The sequence below is a fragment of the Onychomys torridus genome, chromosome 11 (genome assembly GCF_903995425.1).
Source record: "Onychomys torridus chromosome 11, mOncTor1.1, whole genome shotgun sequence".
Classification (NCBI taxonomy): domain Eukaryota; kingdom Metazoa; phylum Chordata; class Mammalia; order Rodentia; family Cricetidae; genus Onychomys; species Onychomys torridus.
The window spans coordinates 23,951,733-23,979,556 of NC_050453.1; the positions used below are offsets into that span (position 1 = coordinate 23,951,733).

Sequence of the window (27,824 nt, forward strand, 5' to 3'; positions counted from 1 at the left end):
ATGAAGCTGAGCTGTGTCCTCATGACATGGGCTCTTTATGTCTGTCCTGCTGTGCTCCTGGCAACCCAGATGTTACCGGGTAAGTAGATGTTTGAATGTTGGTGTGGAAATGAGATACGCCTAATGTTGAGAGAGAAACTCAAAGGGAAGAGACATGGACTGACCTTGACTTTGCCAAGAATTCCTGTTCAGGTGGGACAAGGACAGATAGAAGACAAGTCTGGTGTGCGGGACTGAATGGCTCTTTTTAATTAGAAAAATTCAGATATTTTCCATCCTGAAAGTCCCTTCTGACTCTGAATCCTTTGCCAGCTGCAAATCTTATCTCTTCTAGTACAACTTTCTCGAAGAGTCGTGCGGGCTTGCTGTTCCCCCCTCACCTCTCACTCACCCTTCAGTGCCTGCAGCCTGGCCTCCACTAGAGTCTGTGTTACACAGGGTGCAGGGATCTCTGTACTAACAAGTTTTTACCCGGATGGATTTCTTTGTTGCACCCGGCCCTGTTGATTTCTTGTTCTCTCTTGCAGTCTCTATTTCCTGACTTCTGTCTATTTTCTCTGTATATTGCTTGGCTGTCTTCTGGTCCTTCAGTAGCTTTTCTGCCCCTCCCATAAACTCCAGTGTTCTCTACAGTTTAATCCTCACCCTGTACTCGTCTTTCTTACACAGTCTCCTAATGAGACTGTAGAAATGTATCTGTCTGGTTTTGCTGCAATGGTAGTATATTTTAGAGGCTCGGGGCACAATTCCAGATCTACCCATGCTTTTGACTCTCACATTCGAATATTTAAGCTTTACACAAGACCTTTTGACCTGTGTGTGTGTCACGGGTACCAACACAACATGACCAGAGACGAATTCATCTCTTTCCCAGACCCCCACTCACCTTTTACTCTGTCTGATCTCAGACTCTCACACTAGCACTCACCTGGGACCTCGGCTAGAAACCCAAGAGGCATTCTGAACGCTTCCCTCATCATTCTCTGAGTCATCAATTTTGGCAAATTTCACCTCCTAAATTGCTTCCACAGCTGGTTCCTTCCATGAACCACTACAAATGCTTTCTTAAGACAGGCCTTTATCATCTGTGGCTGAAGCTGCACAACAAGACTCCTCACTAATGGCGTCTCAGCCTTGTCTCTTTGAACTGAACTTTAACTCTGCATCCTGAGCGACTTTTAAAATTTGAGTTCATACCGTGGCACAGGAAGCCCCAAACCCGGCGTCCTCTAAACCTCTTCCACCCCTTCTTCCAGCACCCCCAAAGCTTTCCACTCCCTCTCTAGCAAAGGCCCAGTCAACCTGCATTTCCATCCACAGCCCAGATTCTTAGCCTAATCTTTGCTTATCTTGTTCGCTCCACCTGAAATGAACTCTACCATGGCTCCCCAGGCTCTTCCCCTTTACAAACTTCTAGGTATCCTTAAAGACTCCACCTTGGTAGCATCTTCCCCTAGAAGCCTTGTTGGACCCCATTTCTGCCCCAGTGTCTGCCTGTGACACTTGGTTCTTATTGCTTGCATCCGCACACTACAATAATCCTTTCACATGTCTGCTCTTCCATAAAACCAGGAGCTATTTGTGGGAGGCCCGCCCGGAGATTTTGATTTTGTAGTAAGAACTGTGGCCTTGAAATCACATACTCTGATTTCAAGCCCCCTTTCTAGGTACTAGTTCTGTATCACTTTGAAAAAGTCACTTTCAGTTGAGCAAGGTAGCATGTACCTGTAATCTCAGGACTACGAAGCCTGAGGCATGAGGGTTGCCTCCAGTTCAAGATCAGCCCGAGTTACATCACAAATACCAGACCATTCAGGGATGATCTGGATATAAAATCTTGTTTAAATAAAAATCACTTTTAACATACCTGAATTCACTTTTCTCTGTTGTAAAAACGAGAATGTTAATACCTCCCATGTAAGGTTAATAGAGTAGAGATGCCAGATATGCCAACAAGGCTTTAAAATGTTTTAAATTAATTAACTTTATGTGTGATTGTTTTGCCGGCATGTCTATGTACCACCTGCATGCCTGATGCCAGCAGAGGCCAGAAAAGGGTATCAGTTCCTCTGCAACTGCAGCTCTGGATGGTTGTGAGCCACCATGTGGAGGCCAGGAAGCAAACTTGGGTCCTCTGCAAGAGCAACAAGTACTTTCAACAGCTGACCCAACTCTCCACCCCCGAAGTTTTATTTATTTATTTTTCAAAGAAACAAAACAAAGAGGAGGCTGAGTTCAGTCTTATGGCAGTGAAGGAAGTGAAAAAAGGTAGCATAATGGAGAAGAGGGCTGTGAGGCACTAAAGAAATCACCAGGTACCGAAACAGTGAGAACTAGGAAGTGGACTTTGATGGGGAAGTCAATAACCCAGAGTCCAGTGTCACCGGAAGTGGGTGAGAACAAAGGTGCCCGGGACAGGGAAGAGTGGCGTGGAAGAACAAACACATAGGAATGTGGGGCTGGTGGAGGAAGACAAAGGACCAAGGGGGATGAGGTGCAGTCAGAGCTGGGAGAAATGATGTTTACCTATCCAGGGCTAGTCAAGGACCTAAGAGAGAGTGAAGAGATGTGGAGAGGACTCTCTAAGTTTCAACCTGGAGGCAAAGAGCTGTTCCATTGTTGCCAGGCCAGCCTAACAATAAAGGGTTGTAGGAGAGGGGAGGGTGGAGAAAGTTTTGCCATTGCTAGGGGGAGTTCAAGAGCAGAGGACATTAAAGTAAGAAGAGATCATTGAAAAATGAAGCTTTGGCTGGGTGGTGGTGGCACATGTCTTTAATCCCAGCATTTCAGAGGCAGAGGTAGGCAGATCTTTGAGTTCGAGGCCAGCCTGGTCTACATAGCAAGTTCCAGGACATCCAGGGCTACAGAGAGAAACCCTGTTGTGAAAAACCTAGAAAAGGAAAAGGAGAAAAAAACCTGAAGACTTGAAAGGGGAAGCAAGGGAAGAGGGGCATGGCTACCTCTTTGGTAGACAACATATTCTAAAGAGCCAAGTGAGTTGTGGGAAAGAGAATGGGGGTGGGATGTCCCCAAGGAAGGTCGAAGGACTGAAGTGGACTATGCTTGGGCAGTGAAGTAAAACGAACATTGCTTTTGAACTTACACCCGGCCTTCTTGCTCCATTCTTGACTCTTGGGGTGGTTCTGTTGCTGGGAATTAAACCCAGAGCCTCATGCAGGCTAGGCAAATGTTCTACTGCCAGGCCTGCCTGCTTGCCTGCCTTCCTCCCTCCCTCCCTCCCTCCCTCCCTCCCTCCCTCCCTCCCTCCCTCCCTCCCTTCCTTTTTAAATGCACATGTGTGTACGTGTGGGATGCATGTGTGTATGTCGGTGGGTGCACATGCACATGTGTACAGGTGTTACTGTATGTCAGAGAACAACCTCAAATGTCATTCCTTTGGTGTTATCTACCATTTTATTATGTTTTATTTTAGACAAGGTCTTTCATTGGCCTAGGCCTCACCTAGTAGCCTATGCTAGCTGGCTGGTTGGCCAGTAACCACTGGGCATTCCCTGTTAACTCCCCAACACTGGAATTTGAGCCTCCTGTGTGCAAGCTAAGTCGTTTTCCAACTGAGCTATCTCCCCACTGCACCCCCAAGTCTTTCTTTACACTCTTTTAATTTTGATTTTATAGAACTGCTTCTTTAAAATTTATAGGATGGAAAACCAGGCATTGTAGCTTACACTTGTAACCTAGTACTTAGGAGGCTGAGGCAGGAGGACTGTTGCAAGTTCAAGGTCAACCTGGGCTATGTATCACATAAAACATCATCAACAACAAAAATCATCAAATGATGGTGAAGTCCCCTACCTGAAAGGCTTGTGAAGATTAAATGGATGTGCCAGTGGTGTGTGGCACACGGGAAGCACCCAGTGGATGCTATAATCTGACATGCATCTTTCCCTCCTCTCTACTACCTGCTGTGGGGTCATGGCTGTCATTGCCCTTTGGTTTCCTCAACCAACAGCTAGATGTCATGCCGGTGAGTTCACTCTCCTTCATTCCCACCCCCTCTAGCCCACAGTCCTTTTACTGAGAGGCCTGAACACCAGTGAGCCAAGGACAAGGCCATCTGGCTGAAGATCCATAGGGGTCTCTTAGAGGAGTTTTGATGTCTTCCTCTTCTCTCCCTGACAAGATGGTTCCCTAGGGCAGAGGAAGAGCCCTTGTGCAGGGCCGTCCCATCCTCTTTCTCTAAGATGCAGCGTCATTTTCTGGTTCTCCCTGGGCCATCCCTCCTCAGCTGCCGGTTCGGAGACTCTGAAGTGTGAAGGACCTTTCACCCCTGAGCAGAGCAGCTGCCACACTGAGGAGGAGGGAGAGGAGGATGTGACCCATTCCAGTGATACCGACTTCCCGGTCAAGGGCTACAAGTTCAGTAAACCCTTCCATCTCATCGTTTCCTACGGTGAGGAAGACCCAAGCAGTGTCTCAAAATACTCCTGACAGTGCCCCAGCCCACTTAGGAAATCACCCTCCAGGAAACGGGCATGGGCGGAAGTACTTAGTTTCCCATCCTCAGCTTCCAGGGGACAGAATGTCCTCGAGGAAGTCCTAGGACCTAGAGTTGTTTTTCTCTCGACATTGGGTCAATTGTGTAGGCACTGGACAGAGTGAGGAAATGTGGTGAGCCATCCATAACTCTAAGTTCAATCTCAAAGCAAAAATTGTTCCCCAGTTACCAGTATACTTTGAGACTAGAGGGCAGGAGTAGAGGGGGAGGGTAGAGGGGAAAAAAGGCTTTGCCATTGTTAGGTAAGGTCAAGGGGGCAGAGAGCATTAAGGAGGGTCAGTAAGAGTTGAAAGTGACCTGGAGAGTTTAGATCTGTTCCAGGCATTACTTGGTATCTCCCAAGGGAGGTAGATGACATTCAGCTCTTATTCTGGGCTACAGACTGGCTGATCCTCCAAGGTCCAGCTACATCCATATTTGAAGGTGACCCACTGGTTCTGCACTGTCGTGCCTGGCAAGACTGGCCACTGACTCAGGTCATCTTCTACCGAGAGGGCTCAGCCCTGGGTCCTCCTGGACCTAAAAGAGAATTCTCTATCGATGTGGTGCAAAGGTCAGACAGTGGGCAGTACCACTGCAGTGGCATCTTCAGGAGCTCTGGTACTGGGAGCCGAGAGACTGCATCCCCTGTGGCTATCACAGTCCAAGGTGAGAGCTTGAGGGAGTATTGCTCTGGTGGATCTGGGTGAGAAGGAATAGGGAGACCAGAACCATCCAGATCTATGCTTTCTGATAGTCATGGATCCAGAACCTAGACTGCCATTGGCTTTGCTCATCTGGAGATCTTTCCTAGTCCTACCTAGAAGGGAGAGATGAAGGAAGAGAAGGGAGAAGGGAAAGAAGGAGCAGGGATAAAGGGAGGTGAAGGAAGGGAAGAAATAAAAAGGGAACAAAAGAGGAGGAGGACTTGAAAAGTTCAAATGGGACTGCTGGGGATGCTGTGAATGTGTTGCTCTGATTGATTGATGAATAAAACGCTGACTGGCAGGTAGCCAGACAGGAAGTGTAGTGTAGGTGGGATAAGGAGAGAAGAGAATTCTGGGAGGTGGAAGGCTGAGTCGGGAGATGCTGCCAGCTGCTGCCGCCACCATGAAAAGCAAGATGTGAGGTACCAGTAAGCCACAAGCCTTGTGACAACTTATAGATTAATAGAAATGGGTTAATTTAAGATATAAGAACTAGATAGCAAGAAGCCTGCCATGGCCATACAGTTTATGAGTAATATAAGCATCTATGTGTTTTTTTGAGACTGAGTGGCTGCCAGCCCAGGCGGGACTGGAGATAGCTCCAGCTACATGGGACCTTTCTAAAAGAACCCATACCTAATGAACAGAGGAGAGGGTGGGTGGAGGGAGTTATGGGTCTGCTGAGTACAGGATAGTTGAATTCTTCTTCACTGCTTGTCTTCTCCCTAGAATTGTTCCCATCCCCAGTTCTCAAAGCCTTACCATCTAGTGAGCCCCAAGAGGGAGGCTCAGTGACCCTGAGCTGTCAGACAAAGCTGTCCCTGCAGAGGTCAGCTTCCCGCCTCCTGTTCTCCTTCTACAAGGATGGAAGGCCGCTGAGTATCAGAGGCATCTCTTCAGAACTCCAGATCCCCAAAGCTTCAGAAGAGCACTCTGGCTCCTACTGGTGTGAGGCAGCTACTGAGGACAGGCAAATTTGGAAGCAGAGCCCTCAGCTGGAGATCCGGGTACAGGGTGAGTTAATGTGTATGTGTGCCTGGGGTATGTGTATGAAACATGGCTGGGTTCAATTTATTCCAGAGAAAGAAGACATAGGGGATTCAGGGGAGATGGGGCAATAATCCAAAGTCCTTATTGATGGAAGAGAGCACAGAAAGAGGATGTCTCCCTCAGACCGTGGAATGTACCAAACCAAGACCTGGCCTGGCACTTCATGTAGACTTCAGGATTCCTATGTAATCTGAATATCTATGGGAGCATCATATCTAGAATGCAGATAATGTCTAGAAAGAGTCAGCCAGGACTGCATAGTGAGAGCTCATCTCAAAACAAGCAAACAAAAAAACTCTGGGAAGAGTAGAGTGCAGGTCAAATTCTGGAAATTGCCTGACACATACCTAGAGGGAGTTGCCTAGGCTGATGAGAAAGCTTGACAAATGAAATGCAATGAAAATAATAGGGTGGGGAACTAGTGATAATCATACTTAAGAGGGGGTGCCTCAGGGGACTCATTCAGGGAAAGACTGAAACAAAGATGAAGAACTAGATTGATAGCACACACACCAGGAAAGGTTGACTCTAGAGCCCACTTCCAGAACTAAATTCTAGCTTGAAAGAGAATAAATGGGCAGTCTAAAGATGAGGCTTCCTCAACAAAGATTCTCAAGCAGTGACTGTCAAGACAGTCCAGCCTCAGACTAAAAGAAGGATGTAAGAGTTCTCAAGCCCTGGCTACCAGTGAGTACCACAGCCAGTTTTAGAAAAGAGGGAGGATTGATTCTGTAACCAAACACAGTGGGGTCACATCTTGTTGCATTCAATACCAAAATAAGCATAGCCAAGGCCTACAAGAGTGGAGAAAGATTTGTAATTAGTGGTGGGCAAGAAGAGTACAGGAGTTATTTCCAAAGCGAGGCCCTCCTCAAAAGAAAGCACAGGGCGTTTATTCAACTTAGACATATTTATTCATGTAAGGGTTGGCCCATTCTTAAACATGCTCAGCTAAGCAGTGTATTCTGAGCATGCTCAGTTTAAACTCATGAGTTAAGAAAAGGTGCTAGACACATTTGGGGACATGCTTACCTAAAATGGAGCACATGCTTGGAACATTAAAGTAATAGGCAGGAACACCTCTGGGCATACTAAGTTCACATTCTAGAGTTTTAGTTGAGATAAAAGAAAGAACATTTTGAAGACACATTGATCAGGAGTAGTTTGCCCCTGAAGGTACCTGTCTCACTGTGTAGCTAACAGTGTATGAGGGCAGGGCTAGAGTCAGGCACCATCTTTATGTATGTACTTACTTATTTATTATTTTAAGATAAGGTCTTATTTTGTATCCCTGGCTAGCCTATAGCTCACTTTTAGAAAGGACCAGGCTGGCCTTTAATTTGCAATGCTCTTTCGGCCTCAGCCTCCTAAACACTGGGACTATAGGTCTGCACCACCATGCCCAGCCAGATTTCACTTGTATGTGCTTCCTGCCCATAATAATTCAGATACCTTAAATTCTGCTGATTCCTCCATCTTGAATCCAGCTCTTCAGAAATCAACTGCTTCAGAAACTTCTCCTGCAGAGCCCCCTGGTCCTCTGCCTCCACCACCTGCTCCTTCTGCTGAGCACCTGGGATTCTCCTCGGCAGACCCTCACTTACATCATCAGATACGCCTTCTTCTCAAACAAATGCAGGATGTCAAAGTTCTCCTTGGTCATCTGGTCATGGAGCTGAGGGACTTGACTGTCTACCTGAAGCCTGGAGTCACAAACACTGCTGACAAGTGAAAACAAGCCATCCATCTGGGACATGTTCAACCACTGCAACAAGTCTAGCTCTCTCTGTACTGCATGTATACAGAAATAGTTCTGCAAGCTGTCTTGTACTTTGTTAGAATAAAGGAGCTGGCTGAGTGTAAATAAACATGTACAAGGTGAGATCCAGATTGTGCCTATAGTTGTATATTTTCTTTTACTATGACAAGGTCATTTTGTACCCTAGATCAGGAATTTCTTTGTTTCCCAGTGCAGAGTTTGAAGAGAAGCATGGAGGTGGATTTAATACTGCAATATCAAATGGAGGGGGGGCAATTTTTCTTCCCTATATTCCCACAGGAAACATTAAGAAATGTCCCCTAGACATTTTGGGTTTCACACAGAGTGGAAAGGATAGATATGCCACTAGAATTTAATAGATAAGATATTTACAAGTCAAGGAGGCTAATCATCCTATAATGTACAGGACAGCCAATAAAAGATTTCCTGTCTCCAAAGTGTATTAGTGCTAAAGTTATAAATATGGAGCTAATGAAAGCTAGGTGTTAATCTGATCTGGGACTTCATCTCTTTAAATTACTCTCATTCAACAACTATTAACTACATGTTAGTATTTAATTAGTCCTGTGGTTTGAATTTTTATGTGCCTCCTCCTCCAAAAACCTGTGCTGAAATCTTAAATTTTTATGTGTATGTATGTGTATATGCCACATGTGTGTAAGTCCTGTGGAGGCCAGAAGAGGGCATCGGATCCCCTGGAGCTGGAGTTATGAGCTGCCCAATATAAGTCCTGGGAACTGATGCCTGTCCTCTGGAAGAGTAGCAAGCACTCCTAGCCCTGAGCTATCTCTCAGCACCGCTTCCACCCATGTTGAAATATTAATCCCTAAGGTGATGGCATGAGCAAGTGGAACCTTTAATAGGTGATTTCATAGTGAGGACAGAGTTCTCATGATTAGAATCAACATCTCTACAGAAGAAAGCCCCAAAGCTAGTGAAGCAGTTGTTTTTGCACACTTTGACCAAAATGAATGACAGAAACAAGTTAAGGAAGGTTTATCTCGGCTCACAGTTTCAGAGAGTTGCTGTCCGTCACAACAGGGAAGTACAGCAGCATGACCAGCAGTCCCTGATGGTAAGAGTGTGTGTTCACATCTTGGTAGGCAAGAAAGAAAAAGCCATGGCCAAAACCAGGGGCAGGTATAGCCTGCAAAAGCCTACCTTCTGTGATTTAATTCTGCCAGGTAGGTCCCTCCTCCTAAGAGTCTCCACAACCTGCAAAACTGTGCTGAGTGTAAGCACTGTACATTCAAAACATGAGCCTGTGAGGTCAAGTCTTAACATTTCATTCCTGGCCCCAAAGGCTGATGGTCATCTCATAATGCAAAGTGAATTCAGTCTAATTTCAAAAGTCTCTGTAATTTTAATAATCCTGACACTATTCAAAAGTCTCAAGTCTCCTTTGAGACTCAAAGCAAACACTTAGCTGTGAACCCCCGAAAAACAAATTCCAATAGATGATGACACATAATAGACACTCCCATTCCACAACGAGGAAGCAAGGAAAGACTGGACCCAAGAATGACTAAAACCCAGTGGAGTAAATGCTAAGTCCTGTAGCTCCACGTCTCACTTACTTTCCTATTGCTGTGATGAAACACCCTGACCAAGGCAACTTCCAGAATAAAGGGCTCATTTGGGGCTGCAGTAATAGAGGAGTAAGAGCCTACCACTATCATGCAGGGAAGCATGGGAGTGTGGTGGTACTGTGCTCCCCAAAATATTGTGCACCCTAATAAACTTATCTGGGGTCAGAGAACAGAACAGCCACAATATTAAACACAGAGGTCAGGCAGTGGTAGTACATGCCTTTAATCCTAGCATTCCCAAGGCAGAAATCCGTCTGGATCTCTGTGAGTTCAAAGCCATACTGGAAACAGCCAGGCATGGTGACATACGCCTTTAATCCCAGGAAGTGATGGCAAGAGTAGAAAGGTATACAAGGCATGAAAACCAGGAACTAGAGCCTTAGTTAAGATTTTAGGCTTTTAGCAGCAGTTCAGCTGAGATTTATTCTGGATGAGGACTGAGAGGCTTCCAGTCTGAGGAAACAGGATCAGCTGAGGAACTAGCGAGGAAGCTATAGCTTGTTCTGCTTCTCTGATCTTCCAGCATTCACCCCAATACCTGGCTCTGGGTTTGTTTTTATTAATAAGACCTTCTAACAATTTGTGCTACACGGGAGCAATCATAGCCATCATGGCAGGATTAGCTGAGAGCTCAGCAGGAAACAGAGAGAGTGAGGTCAAAACATCATGAGTCTTTGGAACCTCAAAACCTGCCCCAGTAACATACATCCTCCAACAAGGCCACACCTCCTAAGTCTCCCCAAACAACCACCCACTTAGGGACCAAGTATTCAAATGCCCAGACTGTGGGGGACATCTCATTTAAACCACTACACTCCATGTCCAGCATCCAGGGTATGTAGAGGCATAATGTAAGCCTCAATGGGCTTGGGCAGCCCTGCCCCTATGGTCCTGATACCTGCAGCACACATGGGCTCTCTCTTTGGCCAGTTCCACTTGGTGTCTACAGCTTCTCTTGGCAGATGTTCCACATCTGATGTCTCTATTACAACTGGACTTTACCTTTATAGCTTTACACATAGCCTACTCAAGGACTGTCTACAGGGAATCTGACCATGCATGATACGTATTGCCTTGCTTCAATTTATCTGGAAACACAATGCAAGCCTTCATGACCCCTGTAACTGCATGCCTGCAAAACCAGCACCATGCAGACAGCACTAAGTTCTGCTGACAGCTGGAAGGTAGTCAGGCTTCCTTTTATCATGATTGCAGCGGGAGACTCAGTCTATAGTAACACTTTCCTACACTGGCCTTTTCCAGCAGGGTCCCAGGAACTTTTCTTTTTAGGTCCTTTTTCTTCAGGCACTGGAGAAATCTCTCCCTACAGCACATTCTCTACTATCTCGGTGCAATGTGTTTGGTTTCTCTTTAGTGATGCTAATCTCTGCAAGGATTACAGCTATTTATCTGACACTTACTTCCATGAGACTTTAATCAGAGTCCTCCACCCCCAGCCTTTGCTCTATGCTCTACTGCTATTGTCCATTCTAAAATGATGAGAGCTAGCCTGACAAATTATACAATAACCTTGGCTAATATGACCTTTGGTTAATGAATTAATAACATCACGTTATTATGGCCTACATGAATGAATATTCTACCACGTTATCCTGAATTATGTAGAGTTGTGTGCCCACCATGGTCTCTTTTTGTGCTCATTATTTTCTACAAGGTAGCCTGAAACAATTTACGACAAGCATACACATGATCATTTTTGATATACTACAAAGAAACAAAGGAGGAGGGTCACAGTGATGGTAAAATTACTTTTAGGGTGGTGTCTAGCACCTTCAGGGGTGTGATGATTCATCTGGATTGTCAACTTGGCTAGATCTTGAATCAACTAAGAGCCCTGCTTCTGGGTGAGTCTGTGAGGAGATTTCCAGGAAGGATCCGAGTGTCGAAGGTATAAGAACTATGTGCCAATTTATTTTTAAGGTTTCCAAGTTCTATTTCATTCGTCCCTCGTAGTATGCACCAAAGAAGTTCACTGTAGCATTGTTTATAGTAGTGGAGAACTGGGAAGCAGCCAGGACATTAGGGAGTGAACAGGTAGACTTAGTGGAAGCATAAAACAATAACCATGATGCATGTAGAGCAATATGAATGAATTTTACATGGAATTAATTTTAAATAAAGAAAAACAACATTTTGAACACACCATTTATGTGAATTAATAATGCTAAATATTTCCTAAGATTCAATATATAAACCTGTAAGGTGGGGGGAGGGATGGAGAGATAGATAGCTTAGTGGTTTAGAGCACTGACTGCTCTTCCAGGGGACCTAGGTTCAATTCCCAGCACCCACATGGTGGCTCACAACCATCTGTAACTTCAGTTCCAGGGGATCTGACACCCTCTTCTGGCCTCTGCAGGCACTAGGCTGCACTTAAACATAAAAAAAATATGTTTAGAATATATACCTACACATACATATGCACATATAGAGGAACATACTGTAACACAAACAGCTAAACAGTCTTTTTAATAGAAAACCCAGAGCCAGATATTGGGGGTGAAAGCTGAAAGATCAGAGAAACAGAACAAGCTACAACCAACCTCACCTTACCAACCCCTCAGCCTCAGGAACGAGACTTCCTGTTTACTCACTCCTTATATACCTTTCTATGCCCTGCCGTCTTCCTTCCTTCCAGTGCTGGGATTAAAGGCCTGTGTGCTTCCCAAATACTTGTTAGCAAAGGCATGAGATCTCAAGAGCTAGGATTAAAGGCCTGTGTGCTTCCCAAATACTTGTTAGCAAAGGCGTGAGACCTCAAGTGCTGGGATTAAAGTTGTGTGCCACCATGCCTGGCTCTGTTCCCAGTGTGGCCTTGAACTCAGAGAGATCCAGACAGATCCCTGCCTCCTGAGTGACAGGATTAAGGGTGTGTGTCACCACTCTCTGGCCTCTGTGTCTAACCTAGTGGCTGGCTCTGTCCTCTGATCCCCAGGTAAGTTTATTGGGGTACACAATATATTGGGGTATACAATATATCGTCACAACATACATTAAACATTGTATGGTAGGGGCCAATATGTAGGGGAGAAGAATGGAGGTGTGGGTAACAGCAGGAAAATAAGGAAACAAGAGAAGAGACTTACAAAGACTGAGGACAACAACCTTCTCTGTGCAGCGTGGTGGATCCCTGATGATAGACTGACTCGAGAACAGATTTTGGAGTGAGCGTCTCCTCAGCCATCCCTGCTTTCTGTCACCTCAGTGTCCTCACAGAAAGTAAGTACAGAACTAGCACTAACCCCTCCCTCGAGGCCCCCTGTGAGGAATGAATGAAGTGAATTTCCTTATCTGTGAAGCATTATTAACATGGTATCTGTCACACACTGGCACCCTCACTAAATGTGAGCCTTTGCCATTAACCCACATCATCTCTGAGAGCACGCTACTTACCACAGTCCTTACCAAATAATGGCACATCTTGCCAGGAAGTGACAGACTTCAAAGAAGAATTCCTCAAACCCAGTGTGGGGATGCATGCCTGTTGCCCCACCAGTAGATGGCTGAGGAAAAAGAGGACCACCTCAGCTCACTTTAGAGTTTGAGACTAGGCTGGGCAGAGTATTTTCCTTCAAAAGGACAAATAAAACCCTAAGCAATAAAAATTTCCATATTTGTCTGCATACTAAAAGACTTGGCAATGTGTAAAGGCATGAAGAATTAAAATCTTCGTGGGAAGGGTCCTGAACAGAGAAAAAGATCAACTTGGGGAGAATTTGGAGGAAAGCATAGACTAAACAAGTGTTGGGGCAGGGTGCTTTTCAGGCCACACTCTGAGCACTATCTGTGTGGTTAATAGCTCTGTGGCCGATTCCTGTGAGTTCGTTCAAGAAAAACTATATAGCATATGAATTTGGGGTGTGATCAGGTTTCTTCTGGAATCGCTAAAGGAGCTCAGATCTTTGTTCCGGCTTAAGAGAAGCCCAAATAGAGTCTGCTTGTGTGGGCTATGGGACAGCTGACAGACGTGTGGCACTCTTACTGTAGAGCTAGAGGGCTGTGCAGAAGTCAGACCATGGGGACAGGCTGCAGTGGACATGAGGAGTTCTGTACCAGGCTTTCTTTGGGGCCACCAACCAGCTCGCAAATCACGGCACAGAGACTTCTTATTAATTATGAATGCTTAGCCTTGCTTAGGCTTGTTTCTGGCTAGCTCTTTTAACTTACATTAACCTATTTATCTACTTTTTGCCTCAGGGCTTTTCACCTTTTCTTACTTTCTTGCTGTCTCTATGTCTGGCTGGCTAGCGGCTGCCTGGCTTCTTCCCTCTTTCTCTCCTCCTTCTTTTCATCTTCTTTTTCTCTCATTCTCTTCTCTCTCAAGCCTAGATTTCTTCTCCTATTTATTCTCGCTGCCAGCCAGCCCTGCCTATCCTTTCTCTGCCTAGCTATTGGCCATTCAGGACTTTATTAGACCAATCAGGTGCCTTAGGCAGGCAAGTTAAAACAAATACAATACATCTTTACATAATTAAACAGATGCAGCATAAAAAAAGAAACACACCTTTACAGCATTATAGTAATATTCTGCAGCATAAGCAAATATAACACATTTTTGCCTAGTTAAAATAATATTCCACAACACAGTCCCACACTGGTCCCAAGATGAGAAGGCAGACAGGGTTCATGAAGCATAGGAGCATTACCTAAAAGGGACATTCATCTCTGTTCTCTGTGTCTAGTTCTCTCCCTCCCCATTCCTGTTTACCTTATCAGATACTTTCCTACTCCATTAAATCCTGCTCCCAAAGCAAGATCCAAAATGCTTAGCATAATTTAAACAACTGGCCATATTTTTCTCAGAGACATTTGTATTTTAACAGGGAAAAGCACATTGCACTAAAATACTAGGGAATTCTCAGAGGAACACTTGGTGTATCTGCAAAATTGGAAGATGCAGTCTTGGAAAGCTGACCATATCTGATCATTGATCTTTTTCCTGCTAGAGTTCCAAGGAAAGCAGGTGTCCTGGTTCTAAACAGCTGCTGGTGTGGACAGGATAGAGTTCAGGGAGACATACTATCAGGTTGGAAACTTCATTAAATATTTACATGAAAAGTCAGGCTCCTCATTGCTCAGGTGTGGTCACGTGGCTCAGAGTGCAGGAGAACCAGAGCAGAGAGGTCTGATCTGAGAAGACTTTGAGTGGCTGATGTAGTGACTTTTCTTCCAGACCACAAGCCCTCAGGAGTAGAACATGGCTGGGGAGGGATATTAGGACCTGGTAGAAGGAAAGAAGAAAGAACCAAGTGAGTGGAGGTACTATAAGGTGAGATCATTGCGGTGGGAAGGGAAGACTTTTCTAAGTTCTGAGGGTTTCAGATTCCAGGAAAGAATGAGGAGAAAAGACATTACACTTACATTTTTGACTGGGGAACAAGTCAGCAGGGCATGGCAGGATGGTTGAATCATTCCTTTCTGTTTACTCATTTTGTGGGAGGATGTGAGCTCTGTTTCAAGGAACTCAACATCCACCTCTCAGGGATTAAGCAGAAAGGAGATGGGCTTTGTGAACATCAACAGGACTGGCTGGCGGGGGAAAAACAGTGAGAGTGAGATACCGATGGCACCCGGTGGAGCCTGGGGTTCTAGATGTCTCTGGTGTGCTGTAGAAGGCACAGCTCTATAGGCCCTCTCTATAGAAGTCAAGGCTGGACTGAGCTGGGACATGGCTACAGAGGCAGTAGCTGGGGCAGTACCTGGTGCTTGGGATAAGCCAGTGACACATTCAGGTGATGTCCTGCTCTCTCTACTCCACCATCTTCAGGAGGCAGGTGGGGCGAAGCAACAGTGTCTCCTAGTCCTCAGTATCAGCTACTCACTGCCTTTTTCCCCTCTGTCCCTCAACCACGCCAGTGTGCCCCCAACCTTCTACCCCTCTGTCCCTCAACCACGCCAGTGCACCCCCAACCTTCTACAGCCACTGCAGGCAGACCCATCATGTGGACACTTGCAGCCCTCCTGCTTCTGGGTGAGTTGGTAACGAGGTGGCATCAGCAGGATTTGGGGAGGAGAGGAAATCAGGGCAGGGTATGTGGGATAAGAGAGCCGACTATGCAGGCCTCGGGTTTCAGGTGGTTCAATGTCTGCTTTGGAAGGATGGAATTGAGGAAGCTTTCTCAAGGCCATGTGATTTGGTGTGCAACTAGGAAAATAGGCTTTGAGACTATCCAGTCTTTCCTGGGATCAAGAGTCTTAGCTGGGCAGCGGTGGTGCACGCCTTTAAATCCAGCACTCGGGAGGCAGAGGCAGGAGGATCTCTGTGAGTTTGAGGCCAGCTTGGTCTACAGAGTGAGTTCTGGGACAGGCTCCAAAAGCTACACAGAGAAACCCTGTCTCGGGGAGAAAAAAAAAAAAAAAAGAAAGAAAAGAAAAAAAAAAGAGTCTTTACTGTCAGAGAGACTATTCTTACCTCCTCCCTTCCTTCTCGCTTTTGCAGTTCCACGCAGTGGGCAAGCTGGTAAGTCTTCTACATCTCCCTTCCGAGTTTTGGTAAGTTCCACTAGCGCACAGTTCCCGAATGCTCTGAGATGGTGCTTTTCCCCCACTCTTGCTCAATCTTGGTGACTAAGTCTTCTTGTATAAAGACACTCAGAAATGGGTTCTGATTAATAGACTCCTTGTTTGGAGCCCCATGACTGTGGTCTCCTTTATTGCCAGGGTGGGTTCCCTGAAACTGGTGTTTTCCAAGAATTCTCAACCTCAGGCTTCACTGTTGGGCAGACACCCCACTTTACTTTTCTTCCTCACATGGCCCCACCCCCACACCCCCAGCTACTCTGGAGAAGCCCATATTGTCTCTGCATCCACCTTGGACCACAATCTTCAAGGGGGAGCGAGTAACACTGCGATGTGATGGTTACCACCCTCTGCTGCTAGAGCTCCGGCCCATTAGGACTCTCTGGTATTTGGGTCATGCTCTCCTGCCTTCCCACAAGAAGAGCATTGAGGTGCAGACACCAGGGGTGTATCGCTGTCAAACACGTGGAGCGCCGGTCAGTGACCCCATCCACCTCTCTGTGTCTAACGGTGAGTGATCTAAACACAGAGGGAGGAGAATGCACAGTGTTGTTTCTAGTGATATTGACCCTCCTGGCGAGGCAGACACCAGGCTAGTCTCAAGGGACAAGAGAAAAAGGCCGCAGAGTCCCACCTTGAGTCTTTGGAGTGGGCAGAGGCCTACAGTAAAGTTTTCCTGGCCCCAAAGTTCCCCCTTGTCTTCCTGATGGAGCAAGAAACAAATAAGTATTATTAATATATTAAGTGAGGTGACCCAGTTTCAGAAAAAACAAAAATTGCACTCTCCCTGGGATCCTTTCTTTCTTTCTCATTTCTTCTCTCTCTCTCTCTCTCTCTCTCTCTCTCTCTCTCTCTCTCTCTCTCTCCTCTTTTTTGATATAGGATCCCTGGCTGACCTGGAACTCACTATGTAGACCAGGTTGGCTTTGAATTTACAAGGATTCCTTTGTGTCTGCCTCTTGAGTACTGGGATTAAAGGCATGCACCACCACACCCAAGCAGGGTCCTTTTTGCTCGTTCGTTTTGCTTTTGGAGGCAGGGTCTCCCTTACTAACCTGGGCCTAGTATATTTCATAACATTAGATAGGAGTCCAAGAGAGGGGAACAAGAGGTGTTTAGAAATGGAGGGGTGGGATGCCAAAAGATCAGTACAACAGGTAAGTATCCATAGTCAAGAGGGCGACTGGACAGGCAGGGCACAAGGAAGAGAGGGGGAATGGAGATGAAGGGGGAGAAACAAAAACATTTTTTGTTTGAAAAACAATGCCACAATGAAAGCTGATTATTTGTGATCTTGTTTGTTTGTTTGTTTGTTTGTTTCCAGGCAGGGTTTCTCTGTGTAGTCTTGGCTTATTTGTGGTGTTAAAAAAGGGTGGGGGGAGTAGCCAGGCATGGTAGTACTCATCTATAATCTCGAATTCTGGAGGCTGAGGCAGGAGAATTACCACAAGCTTGAGACCAGCCTTAGCAGTCTAGTAATACTCTGTCTCAAAAGTCTTTTTTTTTTTTTTTTTTTTATAAAGAATGAAACAAGAGAGAGAAGTGGGGCAGGGGAAGAGGAGGAAGGAAAAGAAGGAAGGCAGGGAGAGTAATTGAACAAAGAACTTAATAAAGCATTTGTTGTTGCCATGTTTGCACGATCCCCCAGGAATCAACTGAGACACTAACCCTGCAAAGATCTGAAGGGTTTCAAAACAGGGATGAGAAAACTGGGTGTGATGGTGCATGCCTTAGGTAATCCCAGCACACAGGAAGCAGAGGCAGAAGGATGGCTGAAAATCTGCAGCCCAGCCAGGGTTACTTAGTGAATAATATCCCGAGTTAAAACAAACAAATAAATAAAACCACCAAACAGAAACAACTGGGATAAGAAAAGTAATATAAACGTACTCATTAAGATACATGATTAGTTGCTTCCTATGGAAGGTTGATGATCTTACCTTAGCAGACAGTGATTTTTATTAAGCATCTGACAAACACAAGTTACTGTTCAAATCATCATTTAACACTTGTAGAGGTTTCCTGTCTGAGACCATGTGGAAGCAAGGATGCCCACAGACTGTGCCTTGCAAAGTTCTGGGGGGACAGGGTTTCCATATGAAGCCCAGACTTCCAATGCTCCTGCTTCAGCTTTCCAAGTACTGGGATTACAGGGATACCCCAGCACGCCTGGCCTGCAGGATTCCTTTTCAGCGTGTAATACCTAAAGCAGGGCTGGAGAGAGGGTGCGGTGGTTAAGTATACATCATATGCTTGCAGAGAACTGGAGTTGCGTTCTTGGCACCCACGTCAGGCCATAACCACCGTAACTCCAGATCCAGGGGATATGGCATTCTCTTCTGGTCTTTTCTGGCACCCACACCTATACTCAAGAGGACATACTCACACAGATACAGGCATATACACCGAATTCCAAATGAATGAGTGAATGAATAAATTTAAAATGTGTAATACCTAAAATGGCATCTAGGATGTGCTAAGGATAGTAAGAGCTGTGGTGGTGGTGGAGGTGGTTGTGGTGGTGGAGGTGGTGATGGTGGAGGTGTGGTGGTGGTGGTGATGGTTGTGGTGATGGTGGTGGTGGTGGTGGTGGTGGTGATGGTGGTGATGGTTATGGTGGTGGTGGTGGTGGTGGTGGTGGTGTGGTGGTGGTGGTGGTGGTGGTGGTGATGGTGGTGGTGGTGGTGGTGGTGGTGATGGTGGTGATGGTTGTGGTGGTGGTGGTGGTGATGGTTGTGGTGGTGGTGGTGGTGGTGGTGGTGGTGGTGGTGGTGTGATGGTGGTGGTGGTGGTGGTGGTGGTGGTGGGGTGGTGGTGGTGATGATGGTGGTGGTGTGGAGGTGGTGGTGGTGGTAGTGGTGGTGGTGGTGGTGGTGGTGATATTGGTGGTGGTGATGGTGATGGTAGTGGTGGTGGTGTGGTGGTGGTGGTGGTGGTGGTGGTGGTGGTGGTGGTGGTGGTGATATTGGTGGTGATGGTGTGGTGGTGGTGGTGATTGGTGGGGTGGTGATATTGGTGGTGGAGGTGGTGGTGGTGGTGGAGGTGGTGGTGTGGTGTGGTGGTGTCAACTAGGTACCTACACAGTGCTGCAGGAGATACCTAAGGCTACTCTCAGAGATGTTTCCTGCAAGAGATAAAACTTAAACACAGGCATGCAGGGCAAGTAGACCTCAGTTCAAGTTCAGAAGCAGAATCTTTTGAGCTGAGAAAGCAGCTTTACAAGGGCGCTGGGCTCCGTTCAGAGCCGATCGATTTTCTGAGCAGTTCAGTGTGGCTGGGCCCAGCTTGTGTTGAATGAAGTGGTGAGGGGGTGGGTAAAAAGAAACGGGCCACAGGAGAGGTTATGGGGGGTCTAGGTCAGGAAGGCCTTGAAGTCATACTGTGGGGTCTACGCTGGATTCTGAAAGGAGGCTCTTTGAAGCTGGAACCAAATCTGAGGCATCTTTGCCTCCCTGGTACCGGAACCGTTTTTCTGCACCGTGGGGGTCCCAGGTGCTGGTCGTCAGGCCAGGAAATAGGAAAGGGATTTGGTGGCCATGGGATGGGGGTAGGGTGGGAGGTGGGGGTGGGGGTGAGTGCAAACAGCAATGGGGGTGGGGTGGGAGTAAGAGCGGCTGAGAAGGGGACACCTGCAGAACTGGGTTTTCTGCTTTTGGTTTGGTTTGATTTGAGACAGGGTTTCTCTGTATTAACCGCCCTGGCTGTCCTGGAACTTTCTAAGACCAGGCTGGCCTCGAACTCAGAGAACCTTCTGCCTCTGCCTCCCGGAGTGCTGGGATTACAGAGCTGATTTTGTTTTGTTTTGTTTTTCATTCTGATGAATAAAGAGTGTCGGATGTGGGGGGTTCTGTTGCAGACTGGCTAATTCTGCAAGTGCCATACGCTGCCGTGTTCGAGGGGGAGCCTCTGGTGATGCGCTGCCGTGGCTGGTACGACAAAGTCGTCTACAAGCTTCACTACTACCACGATGGCCAGGCCGTGAGATACTTCCATTCTAGCACCAACTACACGGTGTTACAGGCACGAGCTAGCGACAGCGGCCACTACCAGTGCTCTGGCACCATGCGCATCCCAGTGGAGAGTGCGCCCATGTTCTCCTCCAAGGTGGCTGTCACCGTGCAAGGTGGGAGAGACGACCACTGGGGAATTCTGGGGCTGGAATGAGAAGGGGGAAAAAGGAAGCTGCACTTTGCAGCCTGTTCTGTAGGCAAGTATGCCGTCTCTGTGGCACACATCCAGGCTTCTTCTTCTAGCTAGAGATCCCTCTGGGCAGTGATGAGTTCTTGCCTGTCCGAGGGCGTGCTGTATCGTTATGAAGTGGGGCCCGCAGCTGTCCCCCTTAAGTCTAGAGAATGCCAACTGATTGCCAGCTAGCATGTGACTTGTAGCATCTGTCAGGATCCCGCCTGCCTTCAAATTGTCCCCATTCCCCCACCCCACCCCTCCCCGCAGAGCTGTTCCAGACTCCCGTGCTCAGGACCCTGAGCCCGCAGGAGGCGCGCGGTCGCGTGGTGCTGCGCTGTGAGACGCGCCTGCACCCGCAGAAGCGGGACACGCCGCTGCAGTTCGCCTTCTACAAGTACAGCCGGCCGGTCCGCCGCTTCGACTGGGTCGCCGAGTATACGGTCCCCGAGCCCGAGACCGAGGAACTGGAATCGTTCTGGTGCGAGGCCGCCACCACGACTCGTAGCGTCCGGAAACGCAGCCCCTGGCTGCAGCTCCCCGGGAGGGGTGAGTGACAGCTCAGCACTGCCGGTGCTCTGCTTCCTGACCCCTGTGGTCCTCCCGCAGTATTCCCACCTTTCCATCTCAGTCCTCCACCCCCACCCCGCCAGGGGCAACGATTTCAATCACGGGTGACCAGACGTCTTGCGTTGCAGGCTCGGCCCTGGATCTGGCGTCCACCACTGCCCCCGCCCCACAGGCTGCAGCCTTGGCGCCCGGGGACAAGCCACTTTCCTTCCGGAAGACCCCGGTGTCCAGATCCGTTTCGTCAGTCACTTCCGTCCCGAACAGCACCTTTGCGGGGCTGCAGTTCCCCGCGGGCCACGTCCCCACCGCTGGACCGCAAGTCTGCGCGCCTCTGCCCACGTTGGTGGAACAGTCGCCCGAAGGTCTGCAGCCCAAGGTGGACCTCCTGCTTCGGGAGATGCGGCTGCTCAAAGGGCTTCTGAGCCGCGTGGTCCTGGGATTAAAGGACCCACAAGCCCTCCGCGAGCTTACAGAGACCCCCAAGACACCCAATTCTCACGTTTCTGTGAGCCCGGGAACCCTGGAGACCACGGTCATGGGGGGCGGAGTGGACAGCTAGTGTCTGCTCTCTGGGATGGTTCATTCTGGATCTTCCCTTCTTCAGCTGGTTTGCAAATCAGAGACACGTCTGTTAGTGTCCCCTTGCGCTGCTGTGACTTTTAAAGAAACGCCCCTGAAGTGTGGTGCTGTGGATTTCCACCTTACTAGACAGCTTGTAGACGATTGTAGGCGTTTTTGACCTTGCACGATAGTTTGTAAACACATACACCCTCTCTGGTGTGTTCTTTCTTCCATAACCCAGTAGAGGAGACAGCTGTTGTTTGTTATTGGGCAGTTTATGTATGCTCAGAAGGTGAATTTAGACCTTATAGAAATTAAGTACACATTCCAGCGTAGGTTGAGTGTTTTGTTCTGTTCTGTTTGTAATTGAATCCACTGAGGTTGATGAGCACTTTAGAACATTTATGTAATTATTCATATTGAATTTACTCTCTGATATTAAAATGACTTTCAAAATCCTATTAACTAATGAGTTTATATCTTCCAAGTCCTGAGTACGATTTCAACTTAGGGAAAGATTTTAGGGTGGGCTTCTCATTTCTGGCTACCAGGGTCAGAGAATCTGTGCCAGACTCACCCAGAGGCACTCCTTGTCCCCAGGTAACCAGACAGAGCCACCCTGGAGCAGCCGAGTGGCAGGCTTATTCTATTTCAGGGTCATCCCCTCCTCAGTTCAGCTTCACAGTAAAGGCTGAGAACCAATGTGACTCTACCCTCCCGTTCTTCATTCTGCTCCAAAGATGGTAAGATTGAGTTCCCATTTCCCTCTGAGCAACTAACCACAACTGATATGCTTTTATGTTTTTATTGATTACTAGTGTGTGTGTGTGTGTGTGTGTGTGTGTGTGTGTGTGTGTACTTGCCCAAGAGTCCTCACGGTGGTTCCCTTGTGGAAGTCAGAGGACACTTGCCCAATTCTGAGGAGGAATGTTCAGATCCCTGGGTTAGATACCTGAGCTACAAGTGTCCCAACTTTCTAACACAGGCTCCCCTGGGGCAGCCTTTCCAGTAGTGCCCAGGCTCTTCCTCTCTTCTGACCTTGTTCCCCCAAAGTGGTGACCATCCTCATCTAAACAGGAAGCAGCTACCATCAGTGCCAGGAGGCTTAGTAATCAAAATACCTCAGGTCATTCAATAATAATAATAATAATAATAATAATAATAATAATTAATGGCATCTGCTGCCTCTGATATGATGTAGATTTCCCTAACACCCTCTCACTTCAGTGCTGGGTCATGCCTCAGGATCATGCCTCAGGGTGATCTCCAGGCTCTCCTCTAACAAAGCTCACCTGAAGGGTAATTTTGTCCGATTCAGAATTACATATCCCTTTTCATTAGGAGAAGGGGACAGTGGGGAATGTTAACAGATTATAGAGGCATAGTAAATGGGTTTTCAGTGGACATGGGGAAACATACAAGATCTGTTGAGCCTGTGGGACAGTGTCATAAATGATTCTTTTTGGAATATTGAGTTGGATCGAAATGGAAGACAGCTGTGTCTGCTTTGGTACGTTGACAAACTTGTCTTTTCCCCCTGCTATTTGAATATAATTAATGAAAACTCAGGGAAGGATTGAAATAATCGGTGTACTATGATGTCTGTTTTGAGCACTAATCCATGCATTCTTCCAGTGGTAGGAGAGGTTAACAGTTGAAGTTCCCAGACTGCAGAAGAATAATAATAATAATACAGTTTAGTGTTCTGGGTGTGGGGGTGCATGCCTTAAATCCCAAAGAGGAAAAAGCTGGCAGGTCTCTGTGAGTTCAAGGCCAGCCTGGCCTCATAGTGAGTTCCAGGCCAGAGCCACATAATAAGACCCTCTCTCAAAAAACAAAACAAACAAAGAAAGAAAAAAAAAAAGCAAAGAAAACAGAAAAAGAAAGAGAAAACCCACCACCACCACCACCAAAATTAAATGAGCTGATTGGAGGCCGTTGTGCCAACTTCTCCTTCAGTAGTTTTTGTTGACACCTCAACACTCATTCTCCCAGCTTGCCATCTGCCTCCACTTAGGGCTAGTGATGGAGGGAGACAGTAAGCAGGACGGAGAACATTGGGGCAAAAATTAAAATCACTCACAGCCCGACTTATCCTGTATGGAAGAGGAAAACTGCATGCCCTGTTGGTGGCATAGCTTTTAGTTCCGTCCCGAAACTCTCCCAGGGGAGGGAAGGTCTAAGATCACTGCCTGTTAGGATCTCTTCCGAGTGCCCACACCAAGGAAATAACAGCAGCAGCCTCATCCTTCCTGTTTGGGTTCCAGCATGAATTCTGGGAAACAGAAGCCAGCTTCCCCCGGCTGTCCAAGGGGCATCCTCGAGCCCATTCCCAAAATGTAGAGGTGGCAGATTGCTGCTGGTATCTGTGGAGGGATCTGCTTTCTCTCTAGGTTGTCTGATCATTTCTGCATCTTAAGTTCGGGCCTCAAACTCCCAACCTGCCACTTTCCATATCAGAGAGTAGCAGGCGTGGAACCCAAAAGTGTTCTATTTGATGACAAAAAGGATTCTGTTGTCGTCATCATCTCGGCCTTACTTTGTAACTCTGCCCTTCCTTGGTGTTTCTCATCTTTATGGAAATCCATCATTCCTCACCATATTCAATATTTACATTTGTGTGTGTGTGTGTGTGTGTGTGTGTGTGTGTGTGTAAGAGCTTGAACAAGGACCCTTCAGATTGAAGTGCAAGCTCTGCGCATTCAACCTACCCTCAGCCACACCGACCCCTTGACAATTTCCCAACACATTGTCATCTTTCATGTGCTCGGCCTTTGAGGAGACTTTTGCCTCGTCCTGAATGGGAGGGCTGTGCAGGCCTGAGCTTCTGAGTTTCCTCATTCTAAAAATGAGGACAATAATAGTCATCTTACAGGAGCAGGCAAATAAATGGATCCTTTCATTAGTAGAGGTGCTCAGCTAGTGGACACTTCAGGACTTAGGATCCCCAAAGGGGGTGGTAATCCAGAAATCACTTTCTAGAGAGACAACTTCCGTTAATCACTATAGGTGGACTGTTAGACTGTGTTCCTAAACTTTTGCTATTTTAAAATGAACTGCAGTGAATGTCTTAGAGTGCCCCCCCCTTTGTGTGTGTGTGTGTGTGTGTTTTGTTTTGTTTTGTTTTGTTTTTGAGACAGTATTTCTCTTTGTAACCCAACGGGCCTGGAATTCAGTATCATGCCCAGGCTTCCCTCAACTCCCTGACCCTCTTGTCCCTGCCTCCGCAGTGTTGGGATTACAGGTGTCCATCACCAAGCCTGCTTATTCCTACACCATAGGGAATTTGCTTATAGGCTTTTTCTGTTTCTGGAATTTGAAACAAGCTTGGAAAGAGAAATGACCCAATGAGAGAATAGGCCAAAGCTATAAAATATAGTCAGTTAAGACAATGAATGGCCCCCTACCCTTCAGAAGGGCTCAACCGGAAGGGGAAGCCAAAAGGACAGTCTCAAAGAAGCCCCTGATGCAACAGTGCTTAGGCTCGTGACTGGGTTTCCTTTCTCCCCCCACCCCAACTATTGATCAGCGTTTCAGCTCTTTCTAACGCTTCTCCATCCTGTCTATCCCAAGCACCCCAGTTAACCTGCATTTGATTGAAAACGTGAGACCCACAATTGGCAACAGTTCTCCAGATGGCTGAGTCTGAGGCAAATAAAATATACAAGCAAAATTTTATTTTTAGTTTTTACAATTAAGCAACTACACTTGTGACGGGATGCAAGCAGTGATAATTCACTGATGCTAGCTCATCATTTCAGAATCTACAAAGGAAACGGTTGAAACCACAAGGAGACAGGGTGGAGGGTAGGATATGGGAGGAGAGAGGATTTGTGAAGGGTTGGGTATTTTTATTTGTTTTTGTTTTCTTTTTTTTTGCCCAATGTTCTCCCCCATATCAAGGAAGTATGGGAAACAGACCATGTGCTCCTCAACCCTAATGAAACAGAGCTCCTGGGGTTTAGTCACAAAAGTCTGAAATATGTCCCTTGAAGCTGGGAGGTGCAGCGGGGGAATGAACCTGATTTAGGCCCAAGGAAGCTGAAGTCAGCTATGGCTGTAGGACAGAAAAACCTCTCTGGGAATCGGGCCACACCACGGAGCATCCTGGAGCTCCTGTGATCACTGCAGAGAGAAGATGTATGTCTTGATCCTTAGGCAATAAAGCCCCTGCAACAGGCAAAAAGAAGGCACCAAGAACTTGGACTTCCGTCTTAATCTTTATAGGCCGAGGAAAGATGTGCAAACGAACAACTGGAAGACAGATGTGTCCGCCTTAATCCAGAAAAAAAGTATTTACCAGAAGTAACAATTGCCAAAATGTCCACAAAAATGTCCCTAGGAAGAGTTGGTGCTTGCCATGTGCCAAGCTCAGAGAGCAGGAAGTCACCCATCCAAACAGAATCATAAAATCATGCCATCCCTCTTTTTTTTTTTTTTTAACCCATCCTCTTCTTTACCTCCCTCCCTCCTCCTCTGACCAAGATTCAAAGCAAAGAGAATAGAAAGAGATACAAACAGAAAGAGGAAAAATGGAGGATTTGTGTATGTGGAAATGGGCAGGGAGGGAGACACGCCTCCATGCTTCCTGGAGACAGGGCCTTCCCTGGAGAAGAGGACACACACACACATGCTTATCTCTGAATAAGGGTTAGAAACCTGTTACCACCTAAGACTGGGATTCTAATTTATGTATTGACACTATCTATGACCATGGCCTAAGTTCATTCCAGGGCTGTGAGCCACTGACAGAAGCAGAAACACCAGGTTTGATCTTTGCAATCTTACACATGTGTCACTCTGGGCTCTTCTGTGCATACAGGTTGTGATTCCGTGGATCTGGTGGAATCTGAGAGTCTGCACGTCTAACAAGCTCTGACTGATGCCAGTCATGCTGGGTCTTGGGCCACACTTTGAGGAAGGTAATGTGAAAAGGGAAATAGAGTACATTTTAAACAGATTATGAAAGACAAAAAGCTACACTTTGATGATGCCGTAGATTATGCTTTCAACATACAAGTCATTTTCTTTATTTGAGGGTTTTGTTTTGTTAGTTAGGGTGTCACCATGCAACTCTGGCTGTCCTGGAATTCACTATGAAGACCAGGTTTGTAAGACCCCCCCAAGCCACATGAGTGGCCAGGCCCCTCCCCCAAAGGCCACAGAACACTCTAACTGCCACAGAACACTCTAACTGCCCTGACTGCTGGGCCCACTCCCCATCCTATGGATAAAAAGCCCAATCTCTGGACATGAAATCCCACCAATCTCCACCCTGGAAAGCTCCACCCTGAAAAGGTCCACCCCCTTCTCAAGAAACTCTGTATCTGTATAAGCCCTGCATCCTGTTCAGTTTGCTGCTGTTTCTCCTTCGAGCACAGGCAGCCACCCTCCTGGATTTTCCCCTCCCCAAAATCTCTTGAGTGAGGTTTGTTGTGCGGTGTGACTTTGTGGTATTCCTCGGCTCCCGGCTGCAGGATACCTTTCCATCTGAGCTGTAATGCCTCAAATTTATGGAGATTTACCCGCCTCTGCCTCCTGAGTGCTAGGATTAAAAGCATGCACCACCATGCCTGGCTTTGATTTTTTTATTTAAACACAGAAATCATTAATGAAGGACTGAAGCTGGAGCTTCAGTATAGAGTGCTTGACTCCAGTGCATGAGGTTCCAGAGTCCATCCTCAGTAATAAAAAGAAAGCATTAATTAATACAGACCTTGCTCTTTTAAAAAGTCAAGTTGTGTAGAAAAAAATGTTAAATTCTGCTTTTAGTTACCACTTCCCGCCTACTCCCTTGGTAATTACAGACATAATCACCATTTAACGCTTTTAGGGAAAAGTATTCTCTTCTTCTTTTCTTTCTTTTTCCCTTCTTTCTTTCTCTCCTTCGTTCCCCTCCTCCTCCTCCTCCCTCCTCCCTCCTCCCTCCTCTCCTCCTCCCTCCTCCTCCTCCTCCCTCCTCCTCCTCCTCCCTCCCTCCTCCTCCTCCTCCCTCCTCCTCCTCCTCTCCTCCCTCCTCCTCCTCCCTCCCTCCTCCTCCCTCCTCCTCCTCCTCCTCCTCCTCCTCCTCCTCCCTCCTCCTCCCTCCTCCTCCCTCCTCCTCCTCCTCCTCCCTCCTCCTCCTCTCCTCCTCCTCCTCCTCCCTCCTCCTCCTCCCTCCTCCTCCTCCTCCTCCTCCTCCTCCTCCTCCTCCTCCTCCCCCCCCCTCCTCCTTCCTCACAAGGCAGAGTGTATTAGCAACTTTTCTCTTGCAGTGATAAAGACACCATGAACCAAGGTAACTTATGGAAGAGTGAGTTTGTTTGAGCTCACTGTTCCAGAGGGTCAGAGTTCACGATGGCCCGGACAAC

At 47.1% G+C, this 27,824-nt stretch overlaps 2 protein-coding genes across 2 annotated transcripts; both read left to right on the forward strand.

The window, feature by feature from the left end:
* Nucleotides 1-7,984, forward strand: Fcrla (Fc receptor like A). The gene is made up of 5 exons (XM_036203062.1): nt 1-79; nt 4,247-4,411; nt 4,898-5,164; nt 5,932-6,216; nt 7,740-7,984. The coding sequence occupies exons 1-5, from the start codon at nt 1-3 to the stop codon at nt 7,982-7,984; spliced, it is 1,041 nt and encodes a 346-aa protein (XP_036058955.1).
* Nucleotides 7,985-15,571: 7,587 nt separating this feature from the next.
* Nucleotides 15,572-21,898, forward strand: Fcrlb (Fc receptor like B). The gene is made up of 6 exons (XM_036202768.1): nt 15,572-15,613; nt 16,082-16,102; nt 16,417-16,671; nt 20,018-20,284; nt 20,614-20,892; nt 21,042-21,898. Exons 1-6 carry the CDS (start codon nt 15,583-15,585, stop codon nt 21,470-21,472), a joined length of 1,284 nt encoding a protein of 427 aa, XP_036058661.1. The 5' UTR covers nt 15,572-15,582; the 3' UTR covers nt 21,473-21,898.
* Nucleotides 21,899-27,824: the final 5,926 nt, after the last annotated feature.

What these genes read in the sequence shown, in the direction of transcription:
- Fcrla (XM_036203062.1), top strand. Translation starts at nt 1, where the DNA reads ATGAAGCTGAGCTGTGTCCTCATGACATGGGCTCTTTATGTCTGTCCT. An exon ending in GGCAACCCAGATGTTACCGG is followed by an intron (nt 80 to 4,246) that starts GTAAGTAGATGT and finishes ATCCCTCCTCAG; the next exon opens with CTGCCGGTTCGGAGACTCTG. An exon ending in CCATCTCATCGTTTCCTACG is followed by an intron (nt 4,412 to 4,897) that starts GTGAGGAAGACC and finishes TCTGGGCTACAG; the next exon opens with ACTGGCTGATCCTCCAAGGT.
- Fcrlb (XM_036202768.1), top strand. Translation starts at nt 15,583, where the DNA reads ATGTGGACACTTGCAGCCCTCCTGCTTCTGG. An exon ending in CCACCTCTCTGTGTCTAACG is followed by an intron (nt 16,672 to 20,017) that starts GTGAGTGATCTA and finishes GTTCTGTTGCAG; the next exon opens with ACTGGCTAATTCTGCAAGTG. An exon ending in GCTGCAGCTCCCCGGGAGGG is followed by an intron (nt 20,893 to 21,041) that starts GTGAGTGACAGC and finishes CTTGCGTTGCAG; the next exon opens with GCTCGGCCCTGGATCTGGCG.